Below are 25,661 nucleotides of genomic sequence, written 5' to 3' on the forward strand. Positions count from 1 at the left end.
GTTCAACCAAACAATGCAATACAAAATAATAATAAATAATAAAATGATGTTCTAAGACATGTTTATTATATAAAATTGATGATGGTTAATAGAGCTTTATGCAAGACTACAGTGATCAATTATAATATATACAATAATTATAATTTTTGTACAATAATATTCTACAATTATTTTAGTAATGAAATGTCTACAGAGTATCATAAAAGAAAGTTTAAATATAGTAGATTAATTAAAAACAGCCTGTAAAAACATGTTCATCAATTATTAAATTATACAATTTGGAAACTTATTTCTGAAAAACAATTCATAATTCACTTCATCTACAAACAGTGCCGATAATGATTCGCGTAAAGACAGCAGCTCATACCCAGTCCTCCTGGACCAAACCAAAGCCTTCGATAAAGACTGGCACGACGGTTTGATCGCAAAATGCGTGTAGTTAGGCCTCTCAGAAGACCTAACCGCTCTCATCAAGTCAAGGGAATCACTTTCCAGTCGTAAACAAATCGATGCTGGCGTACCTCAAGGTTCCCCGCTGGCCCCAGCCTTATTTAACCTCTTTATTTCAGATCTGCCGAGAAAAAAGCACAGTGACGTCGCGTTTTACGCTGACGACACTGCTTTCTTCACGACCGACAGGCCAAGTCACAATTCATGAACGTTTACAGAAGCAGCTCGATCATGCGGTCAAGTAGTTAAAATTCTGGAGGTCAATCAACCCCTTGAAAACCCAGGCCATCAATTTTCATAACAGGCATTATCGCGTCTTGCAACTTCACGCACTTCGACTACGGTATTCCCAAATCCAGAAAGGTTCGGGAATAGCAAACCTACTATCTTCTCTGATCTGCCCTTCTATCAGACTTCCCATCTCAATCAAATGCTTATTTTACAAGTAATGTTAATTCGGTCCGTACTCCTCTACGGATCTAATGTCTACTTCAAGTTTGTTACACCCAACCAGATGAAACGACTTCAAGTTTTCCAAAATAAGCATCTCAAGAGAATTTTAAACGCTCCATGGTCAGAAATAATCAAATTCAGAGGGAAACAAACACTCCAAAAATCAAGCCCTTTATATCTCAATCATTCCACAAACAACAATTCAGCTCAAGTTCTTCTGAAAACGCGCTTGTTCGTGAGCTGGTTGACATGCTGGGAGCTTAGCACCGCGTCATCGTTAACCTCCCCCTTTTCCAGGATGAAACGACCTCATCCGTCGCTACAGTCATAATTTTTGCCCCCATAAAACAGTATACAATCATGTGTTAACTCAAGTTCGCGAATGCGAATCAATAGAATCGCCGGGTCCTCGTGCCCTAACGGCTGCCCAATGAGCGAGTGTCATGTCATATGCACAGGGGTCAACTGTGAGGCGGTTTCGGTTTAGTGTATTGGTAAGCCCAGAGACAGTTTTGAGGTAATGAATCATTCCAATCAAAAAAGTACGTCATCATATAATTAAAAATACCACGAACAAGCTATGTTTCCTATTTATTTCAGATGTTGCTTAAATTTGGAATACTCTTTATAAGAAGAATATGGCACCAATGGCGGATTTACGAACAGGCTGAGTAAGCTAGAGGGAGAGATTTGAGGGCTCTTCTTAGCTCAGAAATATACCCGAAAACTTCGTGGGTTGTAAAACTAATCCAGGAATTGACACAATTAAATTCATAACTAATAATAAAAAACGGATATAATGAGGACGATAGAGTAATAAAATTTAAATAGCTGAAAATCCATCACTGCATGGCAGATAATCTTATGACAGATTATGATATTTCTAAAACAAAATAGTATTATACCCAAAAACAGTGTTATTTTTTTAAAACTGTCAAAATAGCCATTCGTGTAGGTCGAGATAAGAAAATTCAAATCACTAAAGCCAACGGACAGTCTGGTACGATATGACGTTGAAACTGTGGAAACGGTCGATAAAAGCGTTTTTCACTTCTCATTCAAGATCTAATAAAACGAATTTAATTACTGACAGAATGTAAGGGAAAGCCGGAGCGTGTTATTGTTCCGAAGGTAAACATGTGGACGTCTAAATAAATCGTAGACCTATGTGGGTATATATTTGATCAGAAGACGGGAGAACCACAATGGAAAGTTTCCACATAAGAATGTTTAATTAAAAATTACGAGCACTGCTGTAACTGTATGAAAAATCGTTTTATATTAATCACAAACGTATAATTAATTTAGACGTTTCTAAGGCTGTGATGTCGACTGTCATCCGTCATATAGGTTTTACTTAAATAGGCGAAACCGAGGAAATGTTTTGGGTGATCCGTTCAATACTGGCTCTGAGACCACTTTTTTGATTGTTTCATTTATATTAGGTTATAAAGGAATTTGACTTGCTCATTTCTACATCGCGATTTTTTGCTTCAGTTTGTTTACGATGCCATTTTTGTGTGTCTGGCCTAAAATACAATTAACATTTTTGTGTCTTAAATATAATCACTATTATTTGATTATAATGTACCTTCACCCTTCATCAAAAATCTTGTGCATGTGCGGAAATAAAAAAACGGACGTAGTTTTTCTTGGAAGAAATAACCCAAGTTAGCTAGATTAAGGATATGAGTGTAACTTAACATCGCTTTTACCTGGTACGTATACAATTATCTATATAAAGCATTTATGTTCATATGTATTATGATTTACATTACAAAATATTACACACAGTTTAAACACAAAATGTGGCCAAATGGGGCGATGGCAAATGACATTGAAGGCAAATGTGATTATACTATATGAAAAGATATTGTTACCATTTAAAAACTTCTTTGTAAAGTGCCATCAATTAAAAATCTAATTCTTTTGAAGGGGTTCATTTACTTGACACAAATGTGTATTGTTCAAGATACTTATAATTAATATTTTGGCTTGAGGCTTCTTGACCGAGTTAACCTTTTCAACAAGGATATTAATAAAATACATTAATACAAAGTAACATAATATAATACAATTTGTAGACCAACAAGATGAGCTTGATTTTATAGACGAAAGATTATCATGCTTGTTTTATTATATTATAATAATAGATGCCTAAACTGTCTTTTTAACTCCTCAATTTTACCACAGTAAGAGCAATAATTTTGCTATGTACCATACATTTTAATTTTTTAATTTTGCTTTTAAAAGTATTGCTTTTTGGTATGTTTTCTCCATTCTGATATTAATGTTGATACGTATATCAATAGCATAATTTTCACAATAACATTGTAGTAATAATTACATCTGTACCAATAGATTTTTGTGTTGAACAAGTAAGTAAAATATTAATAGACACAGAGCTTCAGACGTGCTGCTCTGCTTTCAGTATAAGGGAACAAAAGATAGAAACTTTAATACATCTTATTTGAATTGATAGCACTAAAGGAATATGAAATAGGGAAAAAGATCTATTGACAATTTTGATTATATTTGCCACACTTTTTCAACTAGATTGCAGACATTTTTATACACATTTATCACATTTAATTATTATTTATTTATATATTTATATTTCATAATTTTTAATTTATACACATTATATATATATATATATATATATATATATATATGAATATATAATGAATATATTTGATATTGTATTATATTTGTATTTATATGGAATTTTATATTAATAAAATGTGACGCCAGGGATTAGTCAGGTGATGCGTATGAAATCGTAGACCAATGAAATGCTCTCCTAATAAAATATTTTCATTACAGGTGCCTGTAATGGTAATTTAAACTAACCAATGAGACTCAGCGAAATGACGTTCTCAGTGTCTTCCTGCTGAGACCACGCAAAACCGTTCTGAAATTATTTGTGTTAAGTTAACACTCTATATATTACTCTATGGTATCATGCTCTCATTTTATCTGAATATATATATATATGCTATAATAGATTTGATAGCGAATTTTGCTTTTTAAGTTAAAGCTTTTAGATAAGTATTATATACAAATAAATTAAGACACAATATAAGATTATAATTTCTACAAATTTACTTATATTATGTTTGTTAAGGTTTGTAGTGTTATGAACCACTTATGATTCGGGACGGGACGGAATTAATAACACCACTTATAACTTTGGAACAAAAGAGGAACTTTATTTACATATCTGGTCTTTTATCGAATTTTGCTTCGATACAAATTACAGCGCCCTCTACTAATTCTTCTTCGTATAAATCATATATTCAACATGTAATTCTACCTTTGTTGGGGATATACACCCATTTTGTTATTGTTATTACAATTTCTGTTTATTTTAAATCTTTGCGATCATCTCATGGTCATAATTTAGTAATTATAAAAATAGAACACTTATAGCTGGTAGTAATTTTCTTTTACTTCAACTCTTAGTACAATCTAACGTTTTCTTCAGGGTATTTACAAAATGAGCGACACATGGTTCTTGGTTCTCTCCGATATACCAAACCACGAAGGGAATACAAGATGCACTAAATAAAGAAGAGTGACCAGGAGTTAAAACGAAAGGTGAGATAACATATAACTATATTTATATTAACTTATATGGTACAATATTTACAATCCTATACTAATAACTTTTTTTTATAACATCTTTATTAGATACGCTTAGTACAATCTTAATTACAATTAATTTAATAGTACTTTTCCTATGTACTTGGATTAATTAAAAGCAAGACGAGTGCGAGAAAATGCATCAGTATGTATTCCTCAATTATAAAATTATAATTATTTATTAATTATTAACTTATAGCTATAGTTTACACTAATATTACACACTAAATGTTCACACAAGTTCGTATGGTTTTGTTCGTTTCAATCTCCTGACATCCTGCGCGCTGTCCAGCAGTTGTATTGCTTCCACGTTAGTATGATTTAGTAATATTCTTTCGTGTTTTAAGGCGAAATCCTGCACAACTTTCTGCACAATCCATTTGATTTCCAGGTCATCGTGCAATTCTTCATTGGTTACATAGCGATAGGCATTGGTAATCAATCGAAGAACCTTGTTTTGACAGTGCTGTATGACTAACTGATTTGAATTTTTAGTGCAACCCCATATTTGCACCCCATAGGTCCAAATTGGCTTTATAATTGTATTATAGATCAACCTCTTTGATTTTAGATCAAGTTGAGGGTATTTTCCGACTAACCAGTATAATTTTATTTTGGTTCTAATGTGTTTTGCTTTTTGTCTAACGTGATGCTATACTAATAACTAATAATAATAACTCTAATTTCTAATACTAATATCCTACCAAATAATATAATATTCACAATCTCAATCAAATTAATTCAATATGCCCTTAGAGTCAATGCTCAAACCGAATAGATAGACGCAAACTAACAATATAATGTCCTGTTATAAAACAATATAATATCATAAAATATGATGCATGATAGACATAGCATGATAACAGTATTTACTACACATTTTTTCCCATCGCTTATTGCGGCCGATTTCTCTTAGGCTAAGTAACTTCATGGGAACTTAAAAATTGTGCCATTTGTTGGGTTGACTCCAAAGATGATAAATATATTCTCTAAGCTATCTAAAAGATAATGAACACTACCGTTTAAATATTGGATTATTAGACTAACTAGATAATTATTAGACTAACAATTAATAAAAGTTAGTGGAATATATTTAGTATAAACCAAAAGAATTTAATATATTTTGCGTTAAATTTTGACCTTGTCAAATTAGCCATCATTATTTTTAATTACTAGTTCACAAATTTTATTAATTCTTCTTATTAACTTATTTAAATATTCGGAGTCTAATGTCTTCCATTCATTCAATAAATATTCGGACAAATGTGCTGAGCTCGATGGGCATCAATTATCCAATTTATATCAAGATAATCCTATACTAATTCGATAGGAGACAGATCTATATAGATTCTATAGAAATCCCTAACGTAATAGGAAGAAGTGGGAAGTGGGAAGATTGGAAGAAGGAATCGTATTTTCCTGAAGTATTTTCAGATATCCTCCATGAGTCAGTTTTAGATCAACTTTCTAACTTTCAACTTTTCAAATATTCTGACCGTAATGTAAGATTTCAATAGCTCAAAATATTGTTCCGGTAACATTTTCTGCAGCTTATGAACAAGGCTGTCGTGCCATACCTTATCAAAGGCTTGTGCTACATCTAAGAATATAACTGAATATTCCTTTTTAGCTTCATAAACTCTATAATTGGATCTATGCACGTAGCAATCCTAACTGATGTGTAACATAACAGGTCAACGGTAATTAGTAAAACATATGCATTTTTCTGCTTCGAAATTTAATTGTTCAATCAATTCCAGTACTTCAATAAATCTATCCCAGTATGTTCTCTTGTTAACTAGAAAAAATGAGACTGATTTGTTTTACTAATAAAATAAAACATATCACTCTACAACAATTAAACTATAATTAGAAGAACAAATTATTTGTCGGTGCGGAACTACTTTAATCCTCGATAAACTAGGGTTTTCGCAATTTAAAATACGTACTGTTGTTCGATGTATTTATCATATAAATAAAATACCAATTAGAACATCGTACAATTAACAGAGGTTACTAATTAAGTATTTATAGAACAGGATCGTATACATGACATATTTCAAGAACTATTATTTTAATTATACTAGAAATTACTTATAGGTGGACAACTAACAGGTCTTTATGTATATTCATTATTACGATTTTGTGGTAATGGTGATGACATTGGCCTGGTCTCGAATGCCCATTTCGTTCGGTTTTCCTTAAAACGTTTAATACAAAGGCTTTGATAAAAGCCGAATAACTTTAAAGGTTTATTATACAATTAAAATGTTGGACTACAGACTTACATGGATGGGAACTAATACATTCATGATGTAAATTGAACGATATTCAAAAAAATTATATATTATATTCAATAATTCGTTTATAATTATCTAAAGCTTCAAAATATACACCGTTAAGATTAACACACATACATATATTCAATTTTGAAGGATCATATGTATTCTTATGAATTTTAGTGACATTTTAATTTTGTGACATTTAGTGACATTTCACTGTTGAAAAAGGAATCCCAACTCGAAAGAAACGACAAAAGTTTTGTTGACAAAAATTAAACTGAAATCCTTTGTATAAAAATCAAGTTGTTTCTGTGAGAAGTATATAATACCCTAAAAAATCCAAAATATCCATTAACTTCTTGATTTTTTCCACAGCACGTAAAAACTCTTATTGTTTTCTAGAACAAAATTCTGAAAGCTGTATTTGTCAAATTTAGCTTTCTTCAAAAATGTGAATGAATGAATTGAAAAAAGACCAAACTATTGATATAATTATTAATAAAGAACTGTGAAAAAGAACTAGATAAACCGAGGATTTTTGGAGACAATATAAATAGAACGATCATCGTACATTGAACATTGGTGCCAAATTTGATGTAAACCATTTAAATTGAACTTGCGATATCATATCAACACTGTTGACAAAAGGAATTATTAATGTTAAGCCAACAATCGATTCTGTTTATGTTGCTTACCGCTGTATAGTACTGTTGGTATAGCTACAATATTATATGAATAATTGAAGAGTTCATTTCGAATAGAATTGTTGTTTTTTATAAATCCATCGAATAAATGAAAATCGATTTTCAGTCTATTATATGTTATGTGCATGTTTATCCTAGTATTTCCATCAGTTATATAATAACAATACTGATTGTAACCTGATAATTATATTAAAACCAACATTAATACATAATTTTAATATTATCTCGAACTATATTGAAAAGGGTTATTCAAAAATTAGAATCAATATGAAAATTTATCAGGAATGATAACGAAAATAAATGTTTTTTCTTTTTTAAATTTCGCATCTAAACAGTAGTACATGGTAAGGGCATAGATTATTATTTTTTTATTAATTACATATTACATTCGATATGTTTAGTACAATGTCAAAATGTTCAAAAGAATGCTCGCTGGGAAGAAATTTCCGTCGAATGAAGAGGTGATCGCCGAAACTGAGGCCTATTTTGAAGCAAAGGAAAAATCGTGCTACAAAAATGGTATCGAAAAGTTGGAGGGTCGCTATAATGACTGTATCACCGTTGAAGGGAATTATCTTGATTAAAAAAAGCTAATTTTGCCAAAAAAATGTGTTTTACTATGGTAGGCCGGGTACTTTTCTATTAACCTGTTATATACGGAAATTTATTTTGTGGATTTTTTTAATGTTTTGGTCGGTAACAACCTCTTTTGGACGTCCACTGAGCTCACGGTTTTCGGTGCTCATTTCACCACGTCTAAGCTTAGCATCTAGCTTAGCACAAACCAATAATCCGACAGCTGTCAAATTTATATACCTAACTTTTGAAGGTTAGGGCTAACTAAAAAACATGGATTTAATTCTATTAGCACCATCTATGTGTCAGGCCGGGGACTTTTCAATTAACCTGTTAAAAGTCTCATATGTCTGATACTATAGATTGATTCTCATGTAAAAAGATAAAACAGCACAACAACAACATTATCATTTTCTGGGATCCCAGAGTCGGTTTATTTAATACGGCCATCTAGGATATGCAACAAGGTCATCAATATTTATCTATTTTGCTCATCCAGTTTTTTAATTGAAATACATGTTTAATTATAATGAATGTTGTTGTCATGTTGCTGATTATGCCATATTACATTTAAAAATATGATTTTAAAATCCCCTATCTCTAGTAATACTCAATATATATGCAGTATAGCCAAATATTAGCTTTGACAGGGCCTAAAAAATCAATCTGGCTTAGTTAAGATATTCTATACACCCTAATTACAACATTACTTTAATTTAGTTTTTATTTGATCTATAACTTTTTAAATGTTTTTAATTTATTTGCATTTTTATTATTTTAAATGCTTTTACATATTTAAGATTTATTAAAAAAACGCTTATTATAAATATTTTATTCAGGCTGAATAGAAAATAAATAATATCTGTTGTCACAGTTTTTATAATATTTTTAAAATAAATAAAATTATTATGTATTTCGATATGCTTGTGGAATATCATCTATTTGTTATATGTAGAACTAAAAATTTGACATTTTTATCTCTCAAATTTTATGATTAAATTAAATAAAGTTTGAAAGATTTAAAACCATAACAGGCTTGCGCAAAATAGGTACAGAATTCGCTAAAACTGAAAGAAAAATACATTATATCTATCACCATGATCCATTGTCCCATTTTTCCCTCGACAATTTTCTAATTCGAGAAAAAACACAACCAATGTACTTACACTATGGAAGACTATTAATTTTGTTGTTACCACCACCCATTTCAAACTTATCAGCAATTCCGTTAATTACTAAATTATACGGACAAGTAAACCTTACACAGGAGAGTCAAGGATAAACTAATCTACCTAAAAATTACGCCACACTTCCCTTTTTATTAATCTCGATAAACATCGTAAATAAATAAATGTTTCCCTTGTACGCCTCCCCAAATTTACCCCAAGGTGTTATTTCTCTTTTATATTCAACCGTCTCGTTGCATTTGTTTTTCGTAATTATTTATTGTCTGTGGCTGTCCAGTTATCCCAAAAATGGCCGAGAATATAGACTTTGAAGGATTTACTCATTAAAATGTAAACGAGGGGTATAGAAATATTATTTATTCAAAGCACAAAACAATCGACAATTAAAATCTGTTTGTAAATTGAAAAGATGTTCAACTTGTCAAAATATCGTTTTTGCTTGATGACATTTATATACGACATATTGTTCCTTATTTCATAGCAGTTACATATAAATTTCTCCAAATAATGTTGTTTCTTTAAACATTATGACAAACTTTATTTAGGATGAAAATAATTAAATATTCTAGAGGTACAGATCAGGCAACCAGTAAAACAGAAAGCTTTCACATCTAATTAAAGGTGGTTTTGCAACAATTAGTCTGAATAACATATTTTATTTATTGTAGTTTATAAATATAAAAACTTTCCAATTTGTTGAGTTTGATATATGATTCAGAATTCATTTAATCGGTGTTTTTTGCAGGAAACGTCAAAATGCTCTGTTATCGATTTCCGTCCGGATTGGTCCATTTCGAAAGTCTGCCAATGACGGACGTCCAATGATAATAAACTAGTTTAAATCCACAGTAAAGATGGCTGCATTACCATCACCAACGCAGGTAGGTTAAAAATAATTATTTAAACAATATTTGTTATTAATTTTTTCAAATTCCAATGTATAATTCAATTATATCGACATATGTTGATCTGGAAGAGAGAAGTGTCTTACGTTGTTTGGTCTCACGATTTTTCATGCAATCTTTTTACATTTTGACATTTAGGAGGGCGGTCTAGTTTTTCAAAAGGTTTTTATCAATAATTCATTAATGAATATATTTGGAGTTAAAAAACAGCTTTACTTATAACCCATTCGAAGTTCTTATGATTGAATATTTATCTTATTTGACCTACATTCAACTGTTCTTTTATTTTTTTATTATTTACCAACTTGCAAAATATGATACATTTTACACCACCCAACAAAACTGATTATATTCGTAAGGATTTCTTAAAGAAAATGATAATTTTAAGGTTGCAGGAAACCACATGACAGTTTATGATGCCTATTATAACATGGTATGTATAAAATACAATAAAATAAATTATATATTTGTATAATTTAATTGCCAAGGATCAACATTATATTGTTACTATCTGTATGTTATCAGGTGGATCCTAACGGATTCGGAACTGTTGGAGGTATGGATGCAGCCAGATTCTTAAAAAGATCAGGTTTAAGTGATGTAATTCTGTCACGTATATGGGATCTCTCTGATCCTGGTGGCAGAGGAAGCCTCGATAAAGCAGGAATGTTTGTTGCTTTGAAACTAGTTGCACTAGTACAAAATGGCAAAGATTTAAGTGTAAATAATTTAAATGAAATTGTCCCTCCACCAAAGATGGTATGTACAATATCATTTATTCTGTCATATAAAATCTTTGAGATTGTCTATCATAGGGAGATATCCCTATTCCCAAAACACAACCACCTAGACCTACTTCAACACCTCTTATAACGTCACTTCCACCATCAGCTGTGGACTGGACAATTAAGCCAACAGAAAGAGAAAAATATGATAAGTTGTTTGATTCTCTTCAACCTCTAAATGGCTTGATTCCAGGAAATAAAGTATGTATTATTATTTCATCAGAATGAAAATAACTAAGTGCTTCTTTATAGGTAAAGAATGTTCTTATGCAATCAAAATTACCATTTGAAACACTAGGAAGGATATGGGATTTGGCTGATCAAGATAAGGATGGAATGTTAAATAGACATGAATTTGTAGTGGTAAGCACTAATATTAAAATTTAACCATAACTATACTTGTTAATATTAGCAAGTAAAATATTAAATATAATTTAAGGCCATGCATTTAGTGTACAAAGCTCTTGAAAAATATGCCATCCCCAACACTTTACCACCAGAATTGCTACCTCCTGCAAAGAAAAATTCTATTCCGACACCACTAGGTACTGCTCCACTGATAAGCCGACCTTTAGACGGTGTAAAACCTGATGTACCACCGCCACCACCAACCATACAACCAATGGTAAGTCGTTATAATGGAATTTTAATGTCCTATAACTGAATATTCCCAACAATCAGCTTCCATCAACAAAACCTGTACAGTCTGTGCAACCTACAATACCCTGGGTGGTAACATCGGAAGAAAAATCAAAATCTGATGCTTTGTTTATTAAAAGTGATGTGGACAAAGATGGATTCGTTTCGGGAGGTGAAATTAAAGATGTATTTCTGAGAAGTGGAGTACCACAGCAGATCCTGGCACACATATGGTGAATAAAAACTAAATAAAAAGATTAAATTTGTTTGTTAAGTAAAATGGTGTGACTGTAGGTCGTTGTGTGATATAAAACAAACTGGAAAGCTCAACAATGAGCAGTTTGCGCTAGCAATGTGGTTTGTCGCCCGGTGCTTAAAAGGACTTGAACCGCCTCCCACACTCACTCCAGAAATGGTACCTCCTAGCTTCAGAAGCACTAAACCAGCAGAAGGTGTCGCGGTAAGTACCACCTAGTCTTTCATATTTTGATGTTGAGCGATGATTTTAATAAAAACATACAGAAAGGTTCCCATTATAGCGATAATACCAATAAGCATAACTGTATGGTTAAAATTCATTTTAAATTTTTTCTCCACTACTAATCGTATGGTCCCAGCTAAATTTCCTTGCCAACAACTAAAAAATAAAATTAATGATGTTCATGAATGGTGATAGAAATAAGGTTCAAAAGTACAGTCACCTATAAATGTTGGAATCTGCAAGTCTAGCTTTATTTATGTGAACACGATCAGTGATACTTATATAGATTCGACCATTAGATTCTTTGGATATTATTTCGGGAATTAAATTTTTATCTCCAATTTGCCACTGAATAGGTACGTCGCTATTGAGATTCCTGGAAACGTTTACAATAACATATTCGATATAATATTGTCTTCGATTCAAAGTAATTAAAAGGTAATAAAAATCAATTAAACTTTCAATGAACGGTTGACTACGTAAAATTAGGCCGTCTGGATTACATAATCGCCTATTCTAATATATAAATCGATACGCTAATATTAAAGGTCATTGAATTGAAAATTTGAATTATAAGTTCAACTGAATTATTTTTCTTTCTCGGCTGATTTAAGAAAAAACATTTATTACCATATATTTCATCTGAGGCAAAGATTTTTTGTGAACTTCAAATTTGTTTTTTTCGCAGTATAAAAATGAATTAGTTTAAACCAAAAATGGTCCATTAACATCAAAAATATTTCGACATTTTTTTTTTGGAGTAAGGCTTATGATACCATTAAGTGGAGAACTATGGTTTCGATAGATGACATTGATATAAATTTTTTTTAGAAACTGAGAATTTTAAATGAATGATGTTATACCCTGGACAAATTAAAACTATATCTGCATCTTTTTCTTCATATTGCACTCGTCTATCCACTAAGGGCTCAATTGGAGGCAGCCCTTGTAGCAGGGAGAAAATACCCGCTGAATTATTAGCCTTTTCAACAATTTTCCCATGCTTATCCCTAACTTCGAATATTTTTACTTGAGGACATTTAATCTAAAAAATAACCTTTTGATATTTAACTATCGAGGGATTATTAAATTGTGTTCCTAATACGTTGCAATATCCGCTCATAATTTCATTTTTTCTACTGTTGATCGTTAGAGAGGACTTGAGATGCGAAGGTATGATATGGCTCTGACACGGAATGCCATACTTGAATATTTTAAACAGTTGGTCATGGTCACTTACGTCCCTCTTGGTTCGATTTTTTCCTTCGTAATCTACTTTCTAACAATATCAATATAGTTTCATTTTGTGATCATATTTGATTCATAAACTTTCATTTACATTTCCTTTTAGATCTTTCCATATAACCACGCAGTAACCTAATTTGTATTTGCGTCCTATTCCGTCGCATTTGCTACAACTTGACCAATCACCCCATTCGGTATCCACTACGAGATTGTTGGTTAGTGATTCGGGTTCTTTAGGATAAGGTCCTACTGGTGCTTCTGTATTATGGACCTATAAATTATATCATGTTAACATGAGAGATATTCAACAATAATAACGTTCAATTTATACTTCTCTAATTGAAGAATCATCCATATTTACCACTGTGAGGAAATAAGGAGCCGCAAATGTTTGACCTAATCGGCAGACGTACTGTCCGGTATTTTCACTCCCTAAGTTATAAATCTGCAGAATCTTATCTTCGGGAGAGACCAAAATATGCTCGCTGGGCACTATAGGTGATAAAACAGTTGCCTCTTCGTGAGCCCATTCCCATACGACTGATTCAATAGTGCCTCTTTCACTGGGACTTAGGCATATTTTACAGTTCATTCTAAAAATCCAAGATTTTGAATCAGCTAAATTCATTGTACTAAAATAAACCTACTTGATGAAGGAACCTTCGAAGCCGAGAATGGCTTCAGGTACGACGGTTTTTTGCGGGCCGATATGTTCGCTTTGATCCCGCAGGCAGTCGTAATAAGTCTGCCACTGAGCTCTGTTTTCATCTCTGTATTTATTATTAAAATATGGATATTCGTTCTTCGGATGACCATATAAATTTAAAGCCTCCCCTTAAACCAGCTGTTATCATCTCGTGTTAAATTTGTTTTTATAGAGATAATACCTTTTTGTTTTTTCCCATAAGCTGCTTGCGCTTTTTTCTTTATTTTATCTAATGAACTAGTAAAGAAACCGCTATGAACAGTCAGGATTTGATATAGAATGATCCATATTATAATGCATTGTAACAGCATAATGACATAATGACAACAATATTAATGTATCGATATCACCCACGATATATACATAGAGTAATAGAGAGAAAACTCAGTAGAAGTCTCTGGAGAAAAATTTCACTACGTCCGATATCTAGATGGGGTTATAACAGCCCATTCAAGTAATGTGATTGGTCAATTTAAATATCTATTATTAGCACCTGTATAGAAAACATTTTGCTGTAAAGACATTTGATTAATTCCTTGATAAAATTTACCATGCAGGTGCGGCACGTGACATCCTTTACGTCACATTTCATTAACTAATGAAATTTAAATAAAAAACAATTTAATTTATGAAAAGAAATTATTAAATAAAATTCAATAAGTGCTTTTAATATAATAACATCTATAAGAGTTCTGTCTTTTTGTTTTGCTATGTTGGAAACAAATTCCTCATCTTTCCCTTCTTCATTCGTTATAATTCTAATAATTTATTTAATCCAAAAATTATAAATGTGTGACGTCAGACGTCGCATTGTTACCACATGAACTCTGGGTTTTAGTTTATATGTCATACACATTGAAAAATAGACACGAAATGAATGAATGACGAACTAGAACCAAATGGTCTTTTGCTGATGTCGTTTCGGCTTCGGGATAGAGAATGTTTTGCGGGCCACAGAGACCCTAAGTTACGACTGGGATTGTCGTAGTTGGTTAGGGACCGGGTTTTGTGGATGGGTAGGGATTTCATCAGATTGTTGTCGTGTTCTAAGGCGCCTGAGGAGAACCTTACACTGAGCATGTTCGTGAAACTCTTCTCGAACGGGATGCCTGATTCGATGTGAGTGTTGACGTTCCTTATAAATCATGGGACATTGAGAAACGCGCGGACTTTTTTTGGATTGGAGCACTTGGAGTAGTTCAAGTTGCCTCTCAGAGACGTACCTGTACCACACCTATGCTCCGTAGAAGCGGACTGGACGGGCTAACATTTTATACAAATCAATACAAAGTCGCTTTCTGGGTATTGGGAATTTACTTTTTCTGTAGAGGAGTGGGAAGAGTAGACTGTACACGTCATTTACTTTGCAAATAGCATGCTGGATTTGGGCTGACCATTGGAACCTGCGGTCGAACTGGAGACTGAGGTATGATACCTTATGAGGCCTGGGGATAGGGACTTTATTGATTTGGAGGCGATAGACGCGGAACTCCTTGTTTTTGTTTTCGAAAGGAGGCAGCGTCACCGATCCTCACTTGAAAGGATCTACCGTCCAAGTATGAATCAGTCAGAGAGATTAGGTCATTCGGTAGACCAAACCGGACTGTTTTGAAAATTAGACCGGTGTACCATACTTGATCGAAAACTTTCAAAACATCTAAAAAGATGGCTCCAGCTTTGCGACCTTTTCTTAATGCCTGGTGAATGGTTACTGCGACATGAGCAGCTTAATGGAGGCTTGAGTATTTGACACGGAAACCGAATTGTTCGTTCGGGATTATATGGTGTGCGTCTGTGGAGGTAAAGCGTGTAATATCGCTTTTTCGGAAAGTTTGGAGACCGTCGAGTTTCTGTGTCGGAGTTTTCTAGGTCCATCTCCATTGCTAGGTCCTTGATTTTATTGTTGGGAATTCCATAATTCTGTAAAAACCTTTTGTCTCCTGGGGAATATCATAATATTTACAAAGACCAATTCAGGTTGTTGTTATCGCTAATTGTTCATATACAGGATGGATACTCACATATATTATCTGTTACTTTAGGAAAATAACAACACGAGATATTCGAATCCTGAACTGGACATGATTAGCAAAGACATCGAAGAATTGTGCAAGGAAAAATTAGTTTTAGAAACTGATATAACGCAAAAGGAAGCAGACATCAAGATCAATGTGGGAGAGATCAAAAACTTACAGGTACAATCATTAAAACATTGGCCAACTTGAGTTATTTGATATCATTCTTCTTTCATAGAGTGAGCTAGATACATTGTCAGCCACATTGAAACAATTAGAAACTCAAAAAGGTGAAGCACAAAAAAGACTGAATGATCTCAAAGCGCAGGTGAGATTTCGGATGTTTTTGCTTCTATATGCTTGGTAGCTGTTTCTATTGGCTTTGCTTTTTATTGGTATATTGTTCAGTAGCTTGGCTTGTTTGTCCTGTCTTTTTTTTTTAATTTATTTTCTTGTCAGAATACTGATGTTACCACAGAGTCTGAACTTAACTATGAGCTGGAGTTCAGTACACAAGAGGTAGGTGTTTGTTTCTTATTTATATTAGATTGATGCAAAAATAAAAAATACGATATCGTAAAAAGAACAAAAGCGTGCATCAGTTTAATTTTGCTACCTTTATTTGTTTTTGTGTTATTCGAGCAATGGTAGTTATTCTCTAAATGGGTGAGGATTTTATTATTGTCTTGTGACATTTTTATAATCATAATTATCATTTAGGTGGATAAATTGCGTGTACAAGCAGTTGAACAAGCTGAATTAGTGTCGACTCAAGAAAATGAACTGAAAACTAAAAAAGAGCAATTGGACGGTCTCAGACAGGAGGAACAGCGTTTGGAGCAGCAAATCAGTGACAGCGCCCAGAAGTTAGAATCAATTACGAGCAGTTTGCAGGAAACCCAACTGAGTATAAGTCAAGTAAACGATTAGATCACTTTATAGTTTTATGGGGAGAGCTAATCTAAACCATCCTTGTACAGGCCAAGGCTTTAATCACTCAGCTCGAAGAACAAACCAGACAGATTAACGACGCCGTTACTTTATGCGACGCGGCCATCAGCTCGGGGGATGCCAGCCAAGTGCCGGACACCGCGCTGAGGGTCAATCCTGAATTCAGAGATGTGGAATACTCAAAGTTGAGCAGTGGACAATCGAAACAGGTGCGCGGACTGGCTAGCAACTGTGGAAAAAAAAATAATTTGTTTACATTTGCAGAACGGATTCGGCGATGCCTTCGATCAACATCGTGCTTCCAACGGTGGTTTTGAGCAGGACCCATTCCAGAATGGTTAATTGCTTATATAACCATTTTAGATTGTTTTTAATACTCTAAACCTTTTCAGATCCATTCAAACCAAAGAATTCTCTGACTGACAGTGATCCCTTCAGCTCAGCTTTCACTAAACCAGCAAATGTAAGTATCCAAATTATCTATAGGTTTTTTAGTAAAAGCGAATGCAATGAAACATGTTGGTATGGTGTATTAACAAAATGATTTTTTTATTTGTTGCTACCATGTATAACATCGCTCAAATGTCCACTTTGTCCAATTCTGAATAAAATCTTCATAAATCCTGCTGAATTTAAGCATTGCACTACATTTACTTTATAAAAGAAAACGCCAAATAACAAGTCTAGGAGAGTCTAATGACTTGATCTCTCGAGATTACATCTACAAAAAATAAGCATATCATCAAATTGTTCATGCAAGGACCCAATTGTGCAGCATATAACGCCGCCCTTCTGGAACTGTATATCGTCTTTCTATAGTTTGAAAAGGTACTTTTTATGAAGGTATGGCCACCTGCTGAATTTCGTTCATTATAATCGTTAACTTTAAGCTCCTGTGTCAATGTCCTCTACCATATCTTCGACTAAAAATTAGCCACGTTGAAGTCTGTAAAAGAACTGGCTTTTATCCGTGGTGTCTAATTGGCTGCTTCAAGTTCTTCTGTATTTACTCTCACCAACAGCATCAACATTCCCTGACATACGGGTGTTGGCTGATTGATAACAGTCTCCTGTAAATGTGCTTCTTAATCATATAACTTATCATAGTGGTTTGTCCTCAATAGCTGAATAATAACACAGTGATGTTTTTGTTCTATAACATTAAATAAAATGCCTTTTTTGTCAAATTGTATCTGCTAACCACAAAAACTTCTAACGGATTTTTTGTAATACATACCACTTTAAAGTTATGGTAAATTAAAGTACTATAAATAAATAAAGACAGTATGAAAATTTTAAATAATATTTATTTATTTATATTATTAGTTTTATAAAAATATAGTAATATATTATATTACAGTTAATTATTATAATATATAACATACATATTACATAATTGTATTGTATTTGTGATTGTATGCTTTGTATTTGATTAAGTCTAAAATTCGTTTCTTGTTATACATTTCTTTGAAAATTACTGAATATGCAATCGGCTGCCATTGTGGAATAATACAGCTTTTAAGCGTAAATAATATTCACATTGTTACTAAAGAACCTGACGTGTTAGACAACCATATCATTAAACAATGTTTTTTTTAACAATGGAATAAGGAATTCCAAACATGTAATCTTATTTATGTTAGAAAAATTGTGTCACACGGTGTAATCGCATTAAACAATTGTAACCCTCCATAATCGAAAAGTCATTTTGATGTAACTATCATAGAGTAATATGGTAACTATTTATGCCAGACGAATAATTATTGGCTATTTTTCTGTCAAGACTAAACGATTAAATATATTATTCACCGCATCTAATATAGGATGCATTCTCTAACGATCCATTTGGAGGAGGATCTTTTGGCAATACTCAACAAGACCCATTTAATGCATTCAACGATACCCAGAAAATTACCACCGCTTCTGAGGTAAAAATAAATATTAGTATATTCGAAAATATATTAATACTTTTCTATAACAGCCTGACAAAGATGCATTTGGTTGTGATCCATTCGCCGTGTTGCACGCCCCTACCCGAGATAATCCGACGGCGGTGACCTCTGCCGGGCCGCCCCCTCGACCCTCTAGCCCCAGTCCCGCGTTACCACCGAAGAAAAGCAAACAGCCGCCTCCCAGACCAGCGCCTCCACGACCAGCCCAGCCGCCCGTCGTCAAGAAGAACCAGGACGCTTTCGGAAGCGACCCTTTCGGTAGCGGTAGCGAAGCGGACGGTTTCGCCGATTTCGCTAACTTTGATTCAAAGGTAGCTTAGCAAATCACTAGTGTAAATGTTGAACATGCACGTTCATTTTTAGTGTGCGCACCATAGTTTTCTATTGAGTATGTGGTCGCCGGAATTCAGTTTACATATTCCAGTCCGTTCCCCTTCCCATTTTCCCACTCGTATCCAGGTATAATACACATCTTTATCTCTTTGTTTTTTGTACATATTCATCAGTAGATAAATATAATCTAGTACGGATATATTAGGAACGTGAAAAAGTAATCTATATTCATAAATTTTTGTTTTATTTCATAGATAAGCGGATACCACATGTAAAATAAGAAATTATCGATAAAATGCAGTTTAAGTTTCTCGATTGTTTTGGTCAATCCACGTGCGTGGTCAGACGACGAAAACAGTGCATTTTAGGATCAATGATGGGTTGACAAGTGCTGTGGTTAATATATATTACAAATATTTCTCCATTTATATTTTTATATGAAATAATTAATATTACTGCAAAGCTGTTGACGTTAAACTTGTTTGGTAACTAAGGATTTGTTTGAGACTACTTTACACTACTTACTTTATTTACACTATTACTGATCTTTAATATGGATCTATCTATCTAGACTTCTCGACCCTGAATTATGATTGTGAAAAAGGATTAGAACACCTCGGTTCGTCTTATTTAAAGTGTCATGTATATCACGTCTATTTTGAAACCAAAGCATTAGAGGGGTTAATTTCTATTTCTTTATTTATTTTTGACAATTATGAAACTCTAAACATTACGATCTTATTGACGCTACGCTTTTGAAGCATCTCTCACAAAAAGGGTTACTGTTATCTTCAATTCATGTTTAAAACGATCCTTCTACCCAAGCCAGTGTAAAATAACCTAAGTAATAATGATACTAGAACACAGCAAACCAGCTCAATATATGGCATCATACAGACCCATATACCTCCTTCCGGTAGTTGGAAAATTACTGGAAAAAATCGTACTAAATATAATGACGGAACATCTAACAAAGATAATACCAACTCACCAGTTTGTCAGTTTATTGATGGAAAGAGGAAGGAAAAATTTAATCATACAGCAGGAACTATCAAGCCAGACTAGACCAACACATTAAGTTAGCTGCTGAACTGCAGGAAGTGGGCAGTCTAAGATACTCTCGCCTCAAAACAAATAGTACACCAGATCTAACATCAAGATTCGTAGGCAGAAGATTAGGATGGGATCAATGGGTGCACGACTCAGTTAAAGATACATTTACAATTGCAACGACCTGATTAATGACTCCACTGGCTGTTGTCTACCCCTATTCTTGAGTTATTAAGGAGAGAAAACAATGTATAAAATACAATTTATTTTCTCTCTTCTTTACATAAATTAATGCATAAAGAGTTTGTTCATCCAGATGAATAATACTTTAAGAAAATAACAATGTTAAATGGATATGTAATGGCGAAAATAATTATGAATTGGATGGAAATGACTTACTAAATTGTCTGTCTGGTTTAGGATAATACTAACTCCGTCATCGAATCCAACTGATGATTATACAGACGACATAGAAGAATTCTTCTGTTTTTGATTCTTAACTTCCATCCTTGATAATTTTTCTTCTTAATTCTGATTAAATTTTAATTCTCTTGGCAATTTCTTAATTCATGTTCGTTGGCTAATTCTGTATTTATTTTACTAATTCGTGTGTTTTGTTCTTAGTTCTTTAATTCTTTGGCCACTTCTGTTATTCTCACTCTGGATGCTTCATGTTATTACTCCTATTATCCTACTCGATAACGAGCTGATGAGGCTGTTTTTGCTAGCCACGTGTTTTCTATTTGCTCGGTGCCTTTCTTATCTTGGCCTAGCTTTACCATACATTCGATACAATACGATATTTTATGTTGCTTCACGTCATAATTATTTTACGTTTATATTATATTTAGAAAAAAGTCAAATATTATATTTTAACCACCTTTGTCACTCATTCTTTATTTTATTACTAAATATTAAAATTGTTGTGTATTAAAATTATTGAACGTCATAAGCATTAGTCATGAAGATGATGAAACCAAGCCTAAATTTAATTTAATTAAAGACCAATATATATTATTAGTTTATTATTGTAGAATGTCGCATTACATTTTTCAGTGCTGATTCTTTAATTGGGTTATTTAAGATTATTTTTCACGTACCAATATATAATTGATTTTTATTACAATGAACTGAATGAAAGTTAATAAACTATTAAAAGTATTTAGTTGATGATTATGTGCAGGAAGTTATTGAGCTATTTTATGTTTATTTATTCATTTACGTTTTATTTATTTAGCCCACTCAGATCGCATGGAACCAGTAGAGCGCATCAGCAAGTTTTCAGTTATCGTAATCTCGTTTCTTTTTTTAGTTAGCAGTGCAGTATCTAACAGTTTTAGGTGCAGACTCCGGAAGCAGCTCAAATACTAACACCTGTTTTCTTTTTCTGTCTCTATTTGCAGCCTTAATAACTTTAAATGTATCGTCTTCAGTTCCCGCCCGCCCCAACTGCTCCGGTTGCTGCCCATTCAACGAACGCAGTCGCTCCTTCTAAGGGCCTGGATTTTTCGGTTGACCCGTTCAAGGATTACCGCTACGAGGATCCGTTCAATATCACGTTCGACGACGAGGACGAGGCTGACGATAAAAGCAAACCCGCGAAGGCGGGTAACGTTTTCGGTACATCGGATAAGTCCCTGGACACGGTCGCTAGGACTTTCGACGATAAGTTCGACGCGTTCGATCCGTTTGGTTTGGGCGGGCGTCAGTCGGTACCGCTTTTTGGCATTGGTGACAGGACGACGGCCAGCGGCCGAGCATCGGCCCCGATCGTCGATCTACCGACTGAGGATCAGCAGATGGCGTGGGCGGCGAGAGAGAGTCTCAAAGCCGAGCGAGAGCGACGTGAACGTCACCAGCGAGAGGAGGAGGATCTAGCCAGGGCCATCACTCTAAGCAAGATCGAACAGGACAAACGCTGATCACGTGCGGTGCTGTGCATTGAACTCTAGCTTTGACTGTGTTATTATTACAAGATAAAAGAGACTCCCGGTGATGTCTTTAACGTGTCTGGTTTTGTTTTCCGTTTTTAGCTGGGTCTCCAAGTCTCAAACCAATACCAAAGAAACAAAAGTCTATTGGCGGTTGTGTATAATAACGGACGCGTTCAATCCGAAATTGATATTTTACTATTTAGACATACTGATTATCTAATGATGAAGATACACTTTTGTTTCTTGAGAGTGTTTTTGGGTTCGTTCTCAAGTCAATTACAATAGTTTCCGCTAAAAGGAAAAACGTACCTCATTTCCTTACATTATACATAACGACGCAGGAATTCCACGCATATATGTAAAGAGAAATATTTTGCAGACCCGTTTAATTTCAACATTGAAGCAAAGTCGAAAGACTAAAAATTGTTATATACTGTTATTCTTGGACTTTAAATTACCAAAATAAAAAAATTTAACTACAAATATAATTATAGACATTGAAGTAGGTTATTGTTATTGAGTAAAACGATTTGTTTGCTAAATTACTGTCAAATAGTCGACATTATTAAAATGCAACACTAGATCGACATTCGTTGCTTTATATGTTACATTCGCATATTTCACTATAAAAAAAAAAGACTTGGCAATGACGGTTTTTGAACAGAAAGTTACCTCCCATCATTACTCGACTACTGCAATATATTATTTATACTAGATAGTATTAAATACTCTCTTAGAGTTAGTTCTAAAAAAAAGAAATCGTTCTTTCAAACATACATTTCTGTATATACATGTTGTTATTGTTTAAGTTAAATGCTTTATAAAGTGTCTAATTCTCCAGTCAGTTAATTCGTTCGATTATTTCCGTACTTTTATTTTGATATCGTGACTATTTTGTTTTTAACATGGTAAATATATTTTTTTTAATTTAGTTCTCGTTTTGTTTTAACGCCTTCTCTAACTTTTCTAAACACGTCTTTATCATCATCATATACACACATACATCTCTCGAGTGGAATCGAACTATTTGTGAATAATTGTTAAATTATTATCTGTATCGTGACATTTACACCTGAAACATGTCATCATATGACAATATCCTTTATATATTACCTTTAGGTGTAGCTTTCATTATTATTATTACCAACAAAATAATGTATAAATATATATGTATTGATTGTTAAGTTTTTCCGTGCCTCTACATCGTTCTGTATAAAAAAGTGTATCTTAGATTGTGCTAATTTATTTACGACCAAAAAATAAGCACTAATATAAAAATTTAAACAAACAAGCGCTTTTCTTACTTTTACGGCAGTTTTGTGCAACAGCCTTGTTTTCTTATTAGGGTAATTCCAATTAGAAATTTAAATATATGGTGCTGTGAGTTAATTCTGACATGTATAAAAGCTGTGGTATTCTATTGTGTACATTTTAGAATATGTAAGGGAATCGAAAAGCAGTTCGATTATATGTCAACAATAAAAAGATGTTTAGTAGATTATAAGCACATTTAACTGTCTTCTGCTTAAAAGCTCGTTTCTATTAATATTTTAACCAAAACAAGTCAGTATTGACAACCAGTGTAAGAAAGGCATAATGGTCTAATATATTCATACTTGTATTAATATAGTGTTAACACAAAGATTTAGGTGGGGATAGATTTTATTATTATTGTCAAAAAATGATATGATATGTGTATTAATTGTTTGAAAAATGACTTACTCTAGTGTTTGCTTCATATGATAATGTTATTTACTTAATGACTCCCCTTTGAAATTCTAATATAAGTACTGTGAATTTAAGGTACTTTGTAAAAAAAATTGTTATGTAATTTTCATCTTCAATTACTACTTTTTTTGCGTTTCTTTACAACCAATGTAATAATTTACTTATGTGAGCATATATATGCTACCCTACCCCTATATTATGTGCTGAATACTATTTGGATTATAAGTTCTCAAAGGTTATCTAATCCAACGGAATATTTGTAATTTTGTATATTTCTTATAATTATATCAATATTTACCGAAAAGTCTTAATCTATTAACTTTGACTTGGCGAATGCGCTAAAATTGACGTTAAATTATGTTTCCATATAGTTTACTTAATGAATAGCTATAAGATGTAATAAACGGATATTTAACTAACGAAATGTAATAAATAGATCTATTTTATTTATAGGAAATTAAGAAAGTAATAATATAAGAACAAATAATAGAAAAACTACTTCAGTAAGTCTTAAATGTGTCTGGTTCTGTTTTCCGTTTTTTAGCTTTGTCTTCAAGTCTCAAACCAATACCAAAGAAACAAAAGTATATTGGCGGTTGTGTATAATTATGGACGAATTGAATCCGAAACGATATTTTACTATTTAGACATACTGATTATCGAATGATGAAGATATACTTTTGTTTCTTGAAAGTGTTTTTGGGTTCGTTCTCAAGTCAATTACAATAGTTTCTGATAAAAGAAAAATCTGAAATACCTCATTTTCTTAGATTATTCATAACGGCGCAGTAATTCCACACATATATATAATGAGAAATTTTTTGCAAGCCCGTTTTATTTCAACATTGAAGCAAAGTCGAAGGACTAGAAAATATTATTATGATACTGTATTATAATTCTTGAACTTTAAATTACCAAATATATATATATATATATATATTTAACTACATATATAATTATAGACATTGAAGTAGATTATTGTTATTGAGTAAAACGATTTGTTTGCTAAATTATTGTCAAATAGTCCACATTATTAATAAGAAACACTAGTTCGACATTCGTTGCTTTATATGTTACATTCGTATATTTCACTATTAAAAAAGACTTGGCAATGACGGTTTTTGAACAGAAAGTTAACTCCCATCATTACTCGAGTACTGCAATATATTTATACTTATTATTTATACTAGGTAGTATTAAATACTCTCATAGACTTAGTTTTAAAAAAGAAATCGCTCTTTCACACATACATTTCTGTATATACATGTTGTTATTGTTTAAGTTAATTGCTTTATAAGGTGTCTAATTCTTCAGTCAGTTAATTCGCTCGATTATTTCCATAATTTTGTTTTGATATCATGACTATTTTGTTTTTAACGGATATTTAACTAACGAAATGTAATAAATAGATCTATTTTATTTATAGGAAATTAAGAAAGTAATAATATAAGAACAAATAATAGAAAAACTACTTCAGTAAGTCTTAAATGTGTCTGGTTCTGTTTTCCGTTTTTTAGCTTGGTCTTCAAATCTCAAACCAATACCAAAGAAACAAAAGTATATTGGCGGTTGTGTATAATTATGGACGAATTGAATCCGAAACGATATTTTACTATTTAGACATACTGATTATCGAATGA

At 32.7% G+C, this 25,661-nt stretch overlaps 2 protein-coding genes across 3 annotated transcripts; one reads left to right on the plus strand and one right to left on the minus strand.

Annotated features, from left to right (window-relative positions):
- The first annotated feature begins 9,917 nt into the window (after positions 1-9,917).
- On the plus strand, positions 9,918-23,224 carry Eps-15 (Epidermal growth factor receptor pathway substrate 15). 2 transcript variants are annotated; one of them, XM_076401791.1, is made up of 18 exons: positions 9,918-10,178; positions 10,591-10,635; positions 10,728-10,961; positions 11,018-11,188; positions 11,240-11,350; positions 11,427-11,612; positions 11,669-11,859; positions 11,921-12,086; positions 16,101-16,253; positions 16,312-16,401; positions 16,533-16,592; positions 16,794-16,991; positions 17,054-17,233; positions 17,289-17,361; positions 17,417-17,487; positions 18,848-18,952; positions 19,006-19,287; positions 21,793-23,224. In XM_076401791.1, the coding sequence occupies exons 1-18, from the start codon at positions 10,152-10,154 to the stop codon at positions 22,279-22,281; spliced, it is 2,832 nt and encodes a 943-aa protein (XP_076257906.1). In that variant the 5' UTR covers positions 9,918-10,151; the 3' UTR covers positions 22,282-23,224. The 2 variants fall into 2 exon arrangements, with proteins under 2 accessions (XP_076257906.1, XP_076257907.1); XM_076401792.1 differs by lacking the exon at positions 16,533-16,592 and having other exon boundaries at positions 10,069-10,178.
- LOC143195679 (uncharacterized) lies at positions 12,077-14,369 on the minus strand. Its single transcript, XM_083059053.1, is given in 7 exon segments — positions 12,077-12,263; positions 12,328-12,483; positions 12,971-13,152; positions 13,213-13,623; positions 13,684-13,945; positions 14,000-14,186; positions 14,240-14,369. Coding segments are annotated over 7 exon segments (1,494 nt in total). The 3' UTR covers positions 12,077-12,097.
- Positions 23,225-25,661: the final 2,437 nt, after the last annotated feature.

This window comes from Rhynchophorus ferrugineus, unplaced genomic scaffold, assembly GCF_030347505.1.
Source record: "Rhynchophorus ferrugineus isolate W39M unplaced genomic scaffold, kcgeb_rfMv2 rfM4, whole genome shotgun sequence".
Lineage (NCBI taxonomy): Eukaryota > Metazoa > Arthropoda > Insecta > Coleoptera > Curculionidae > Rhynchophorus > Rhynchophorus ferrugineus.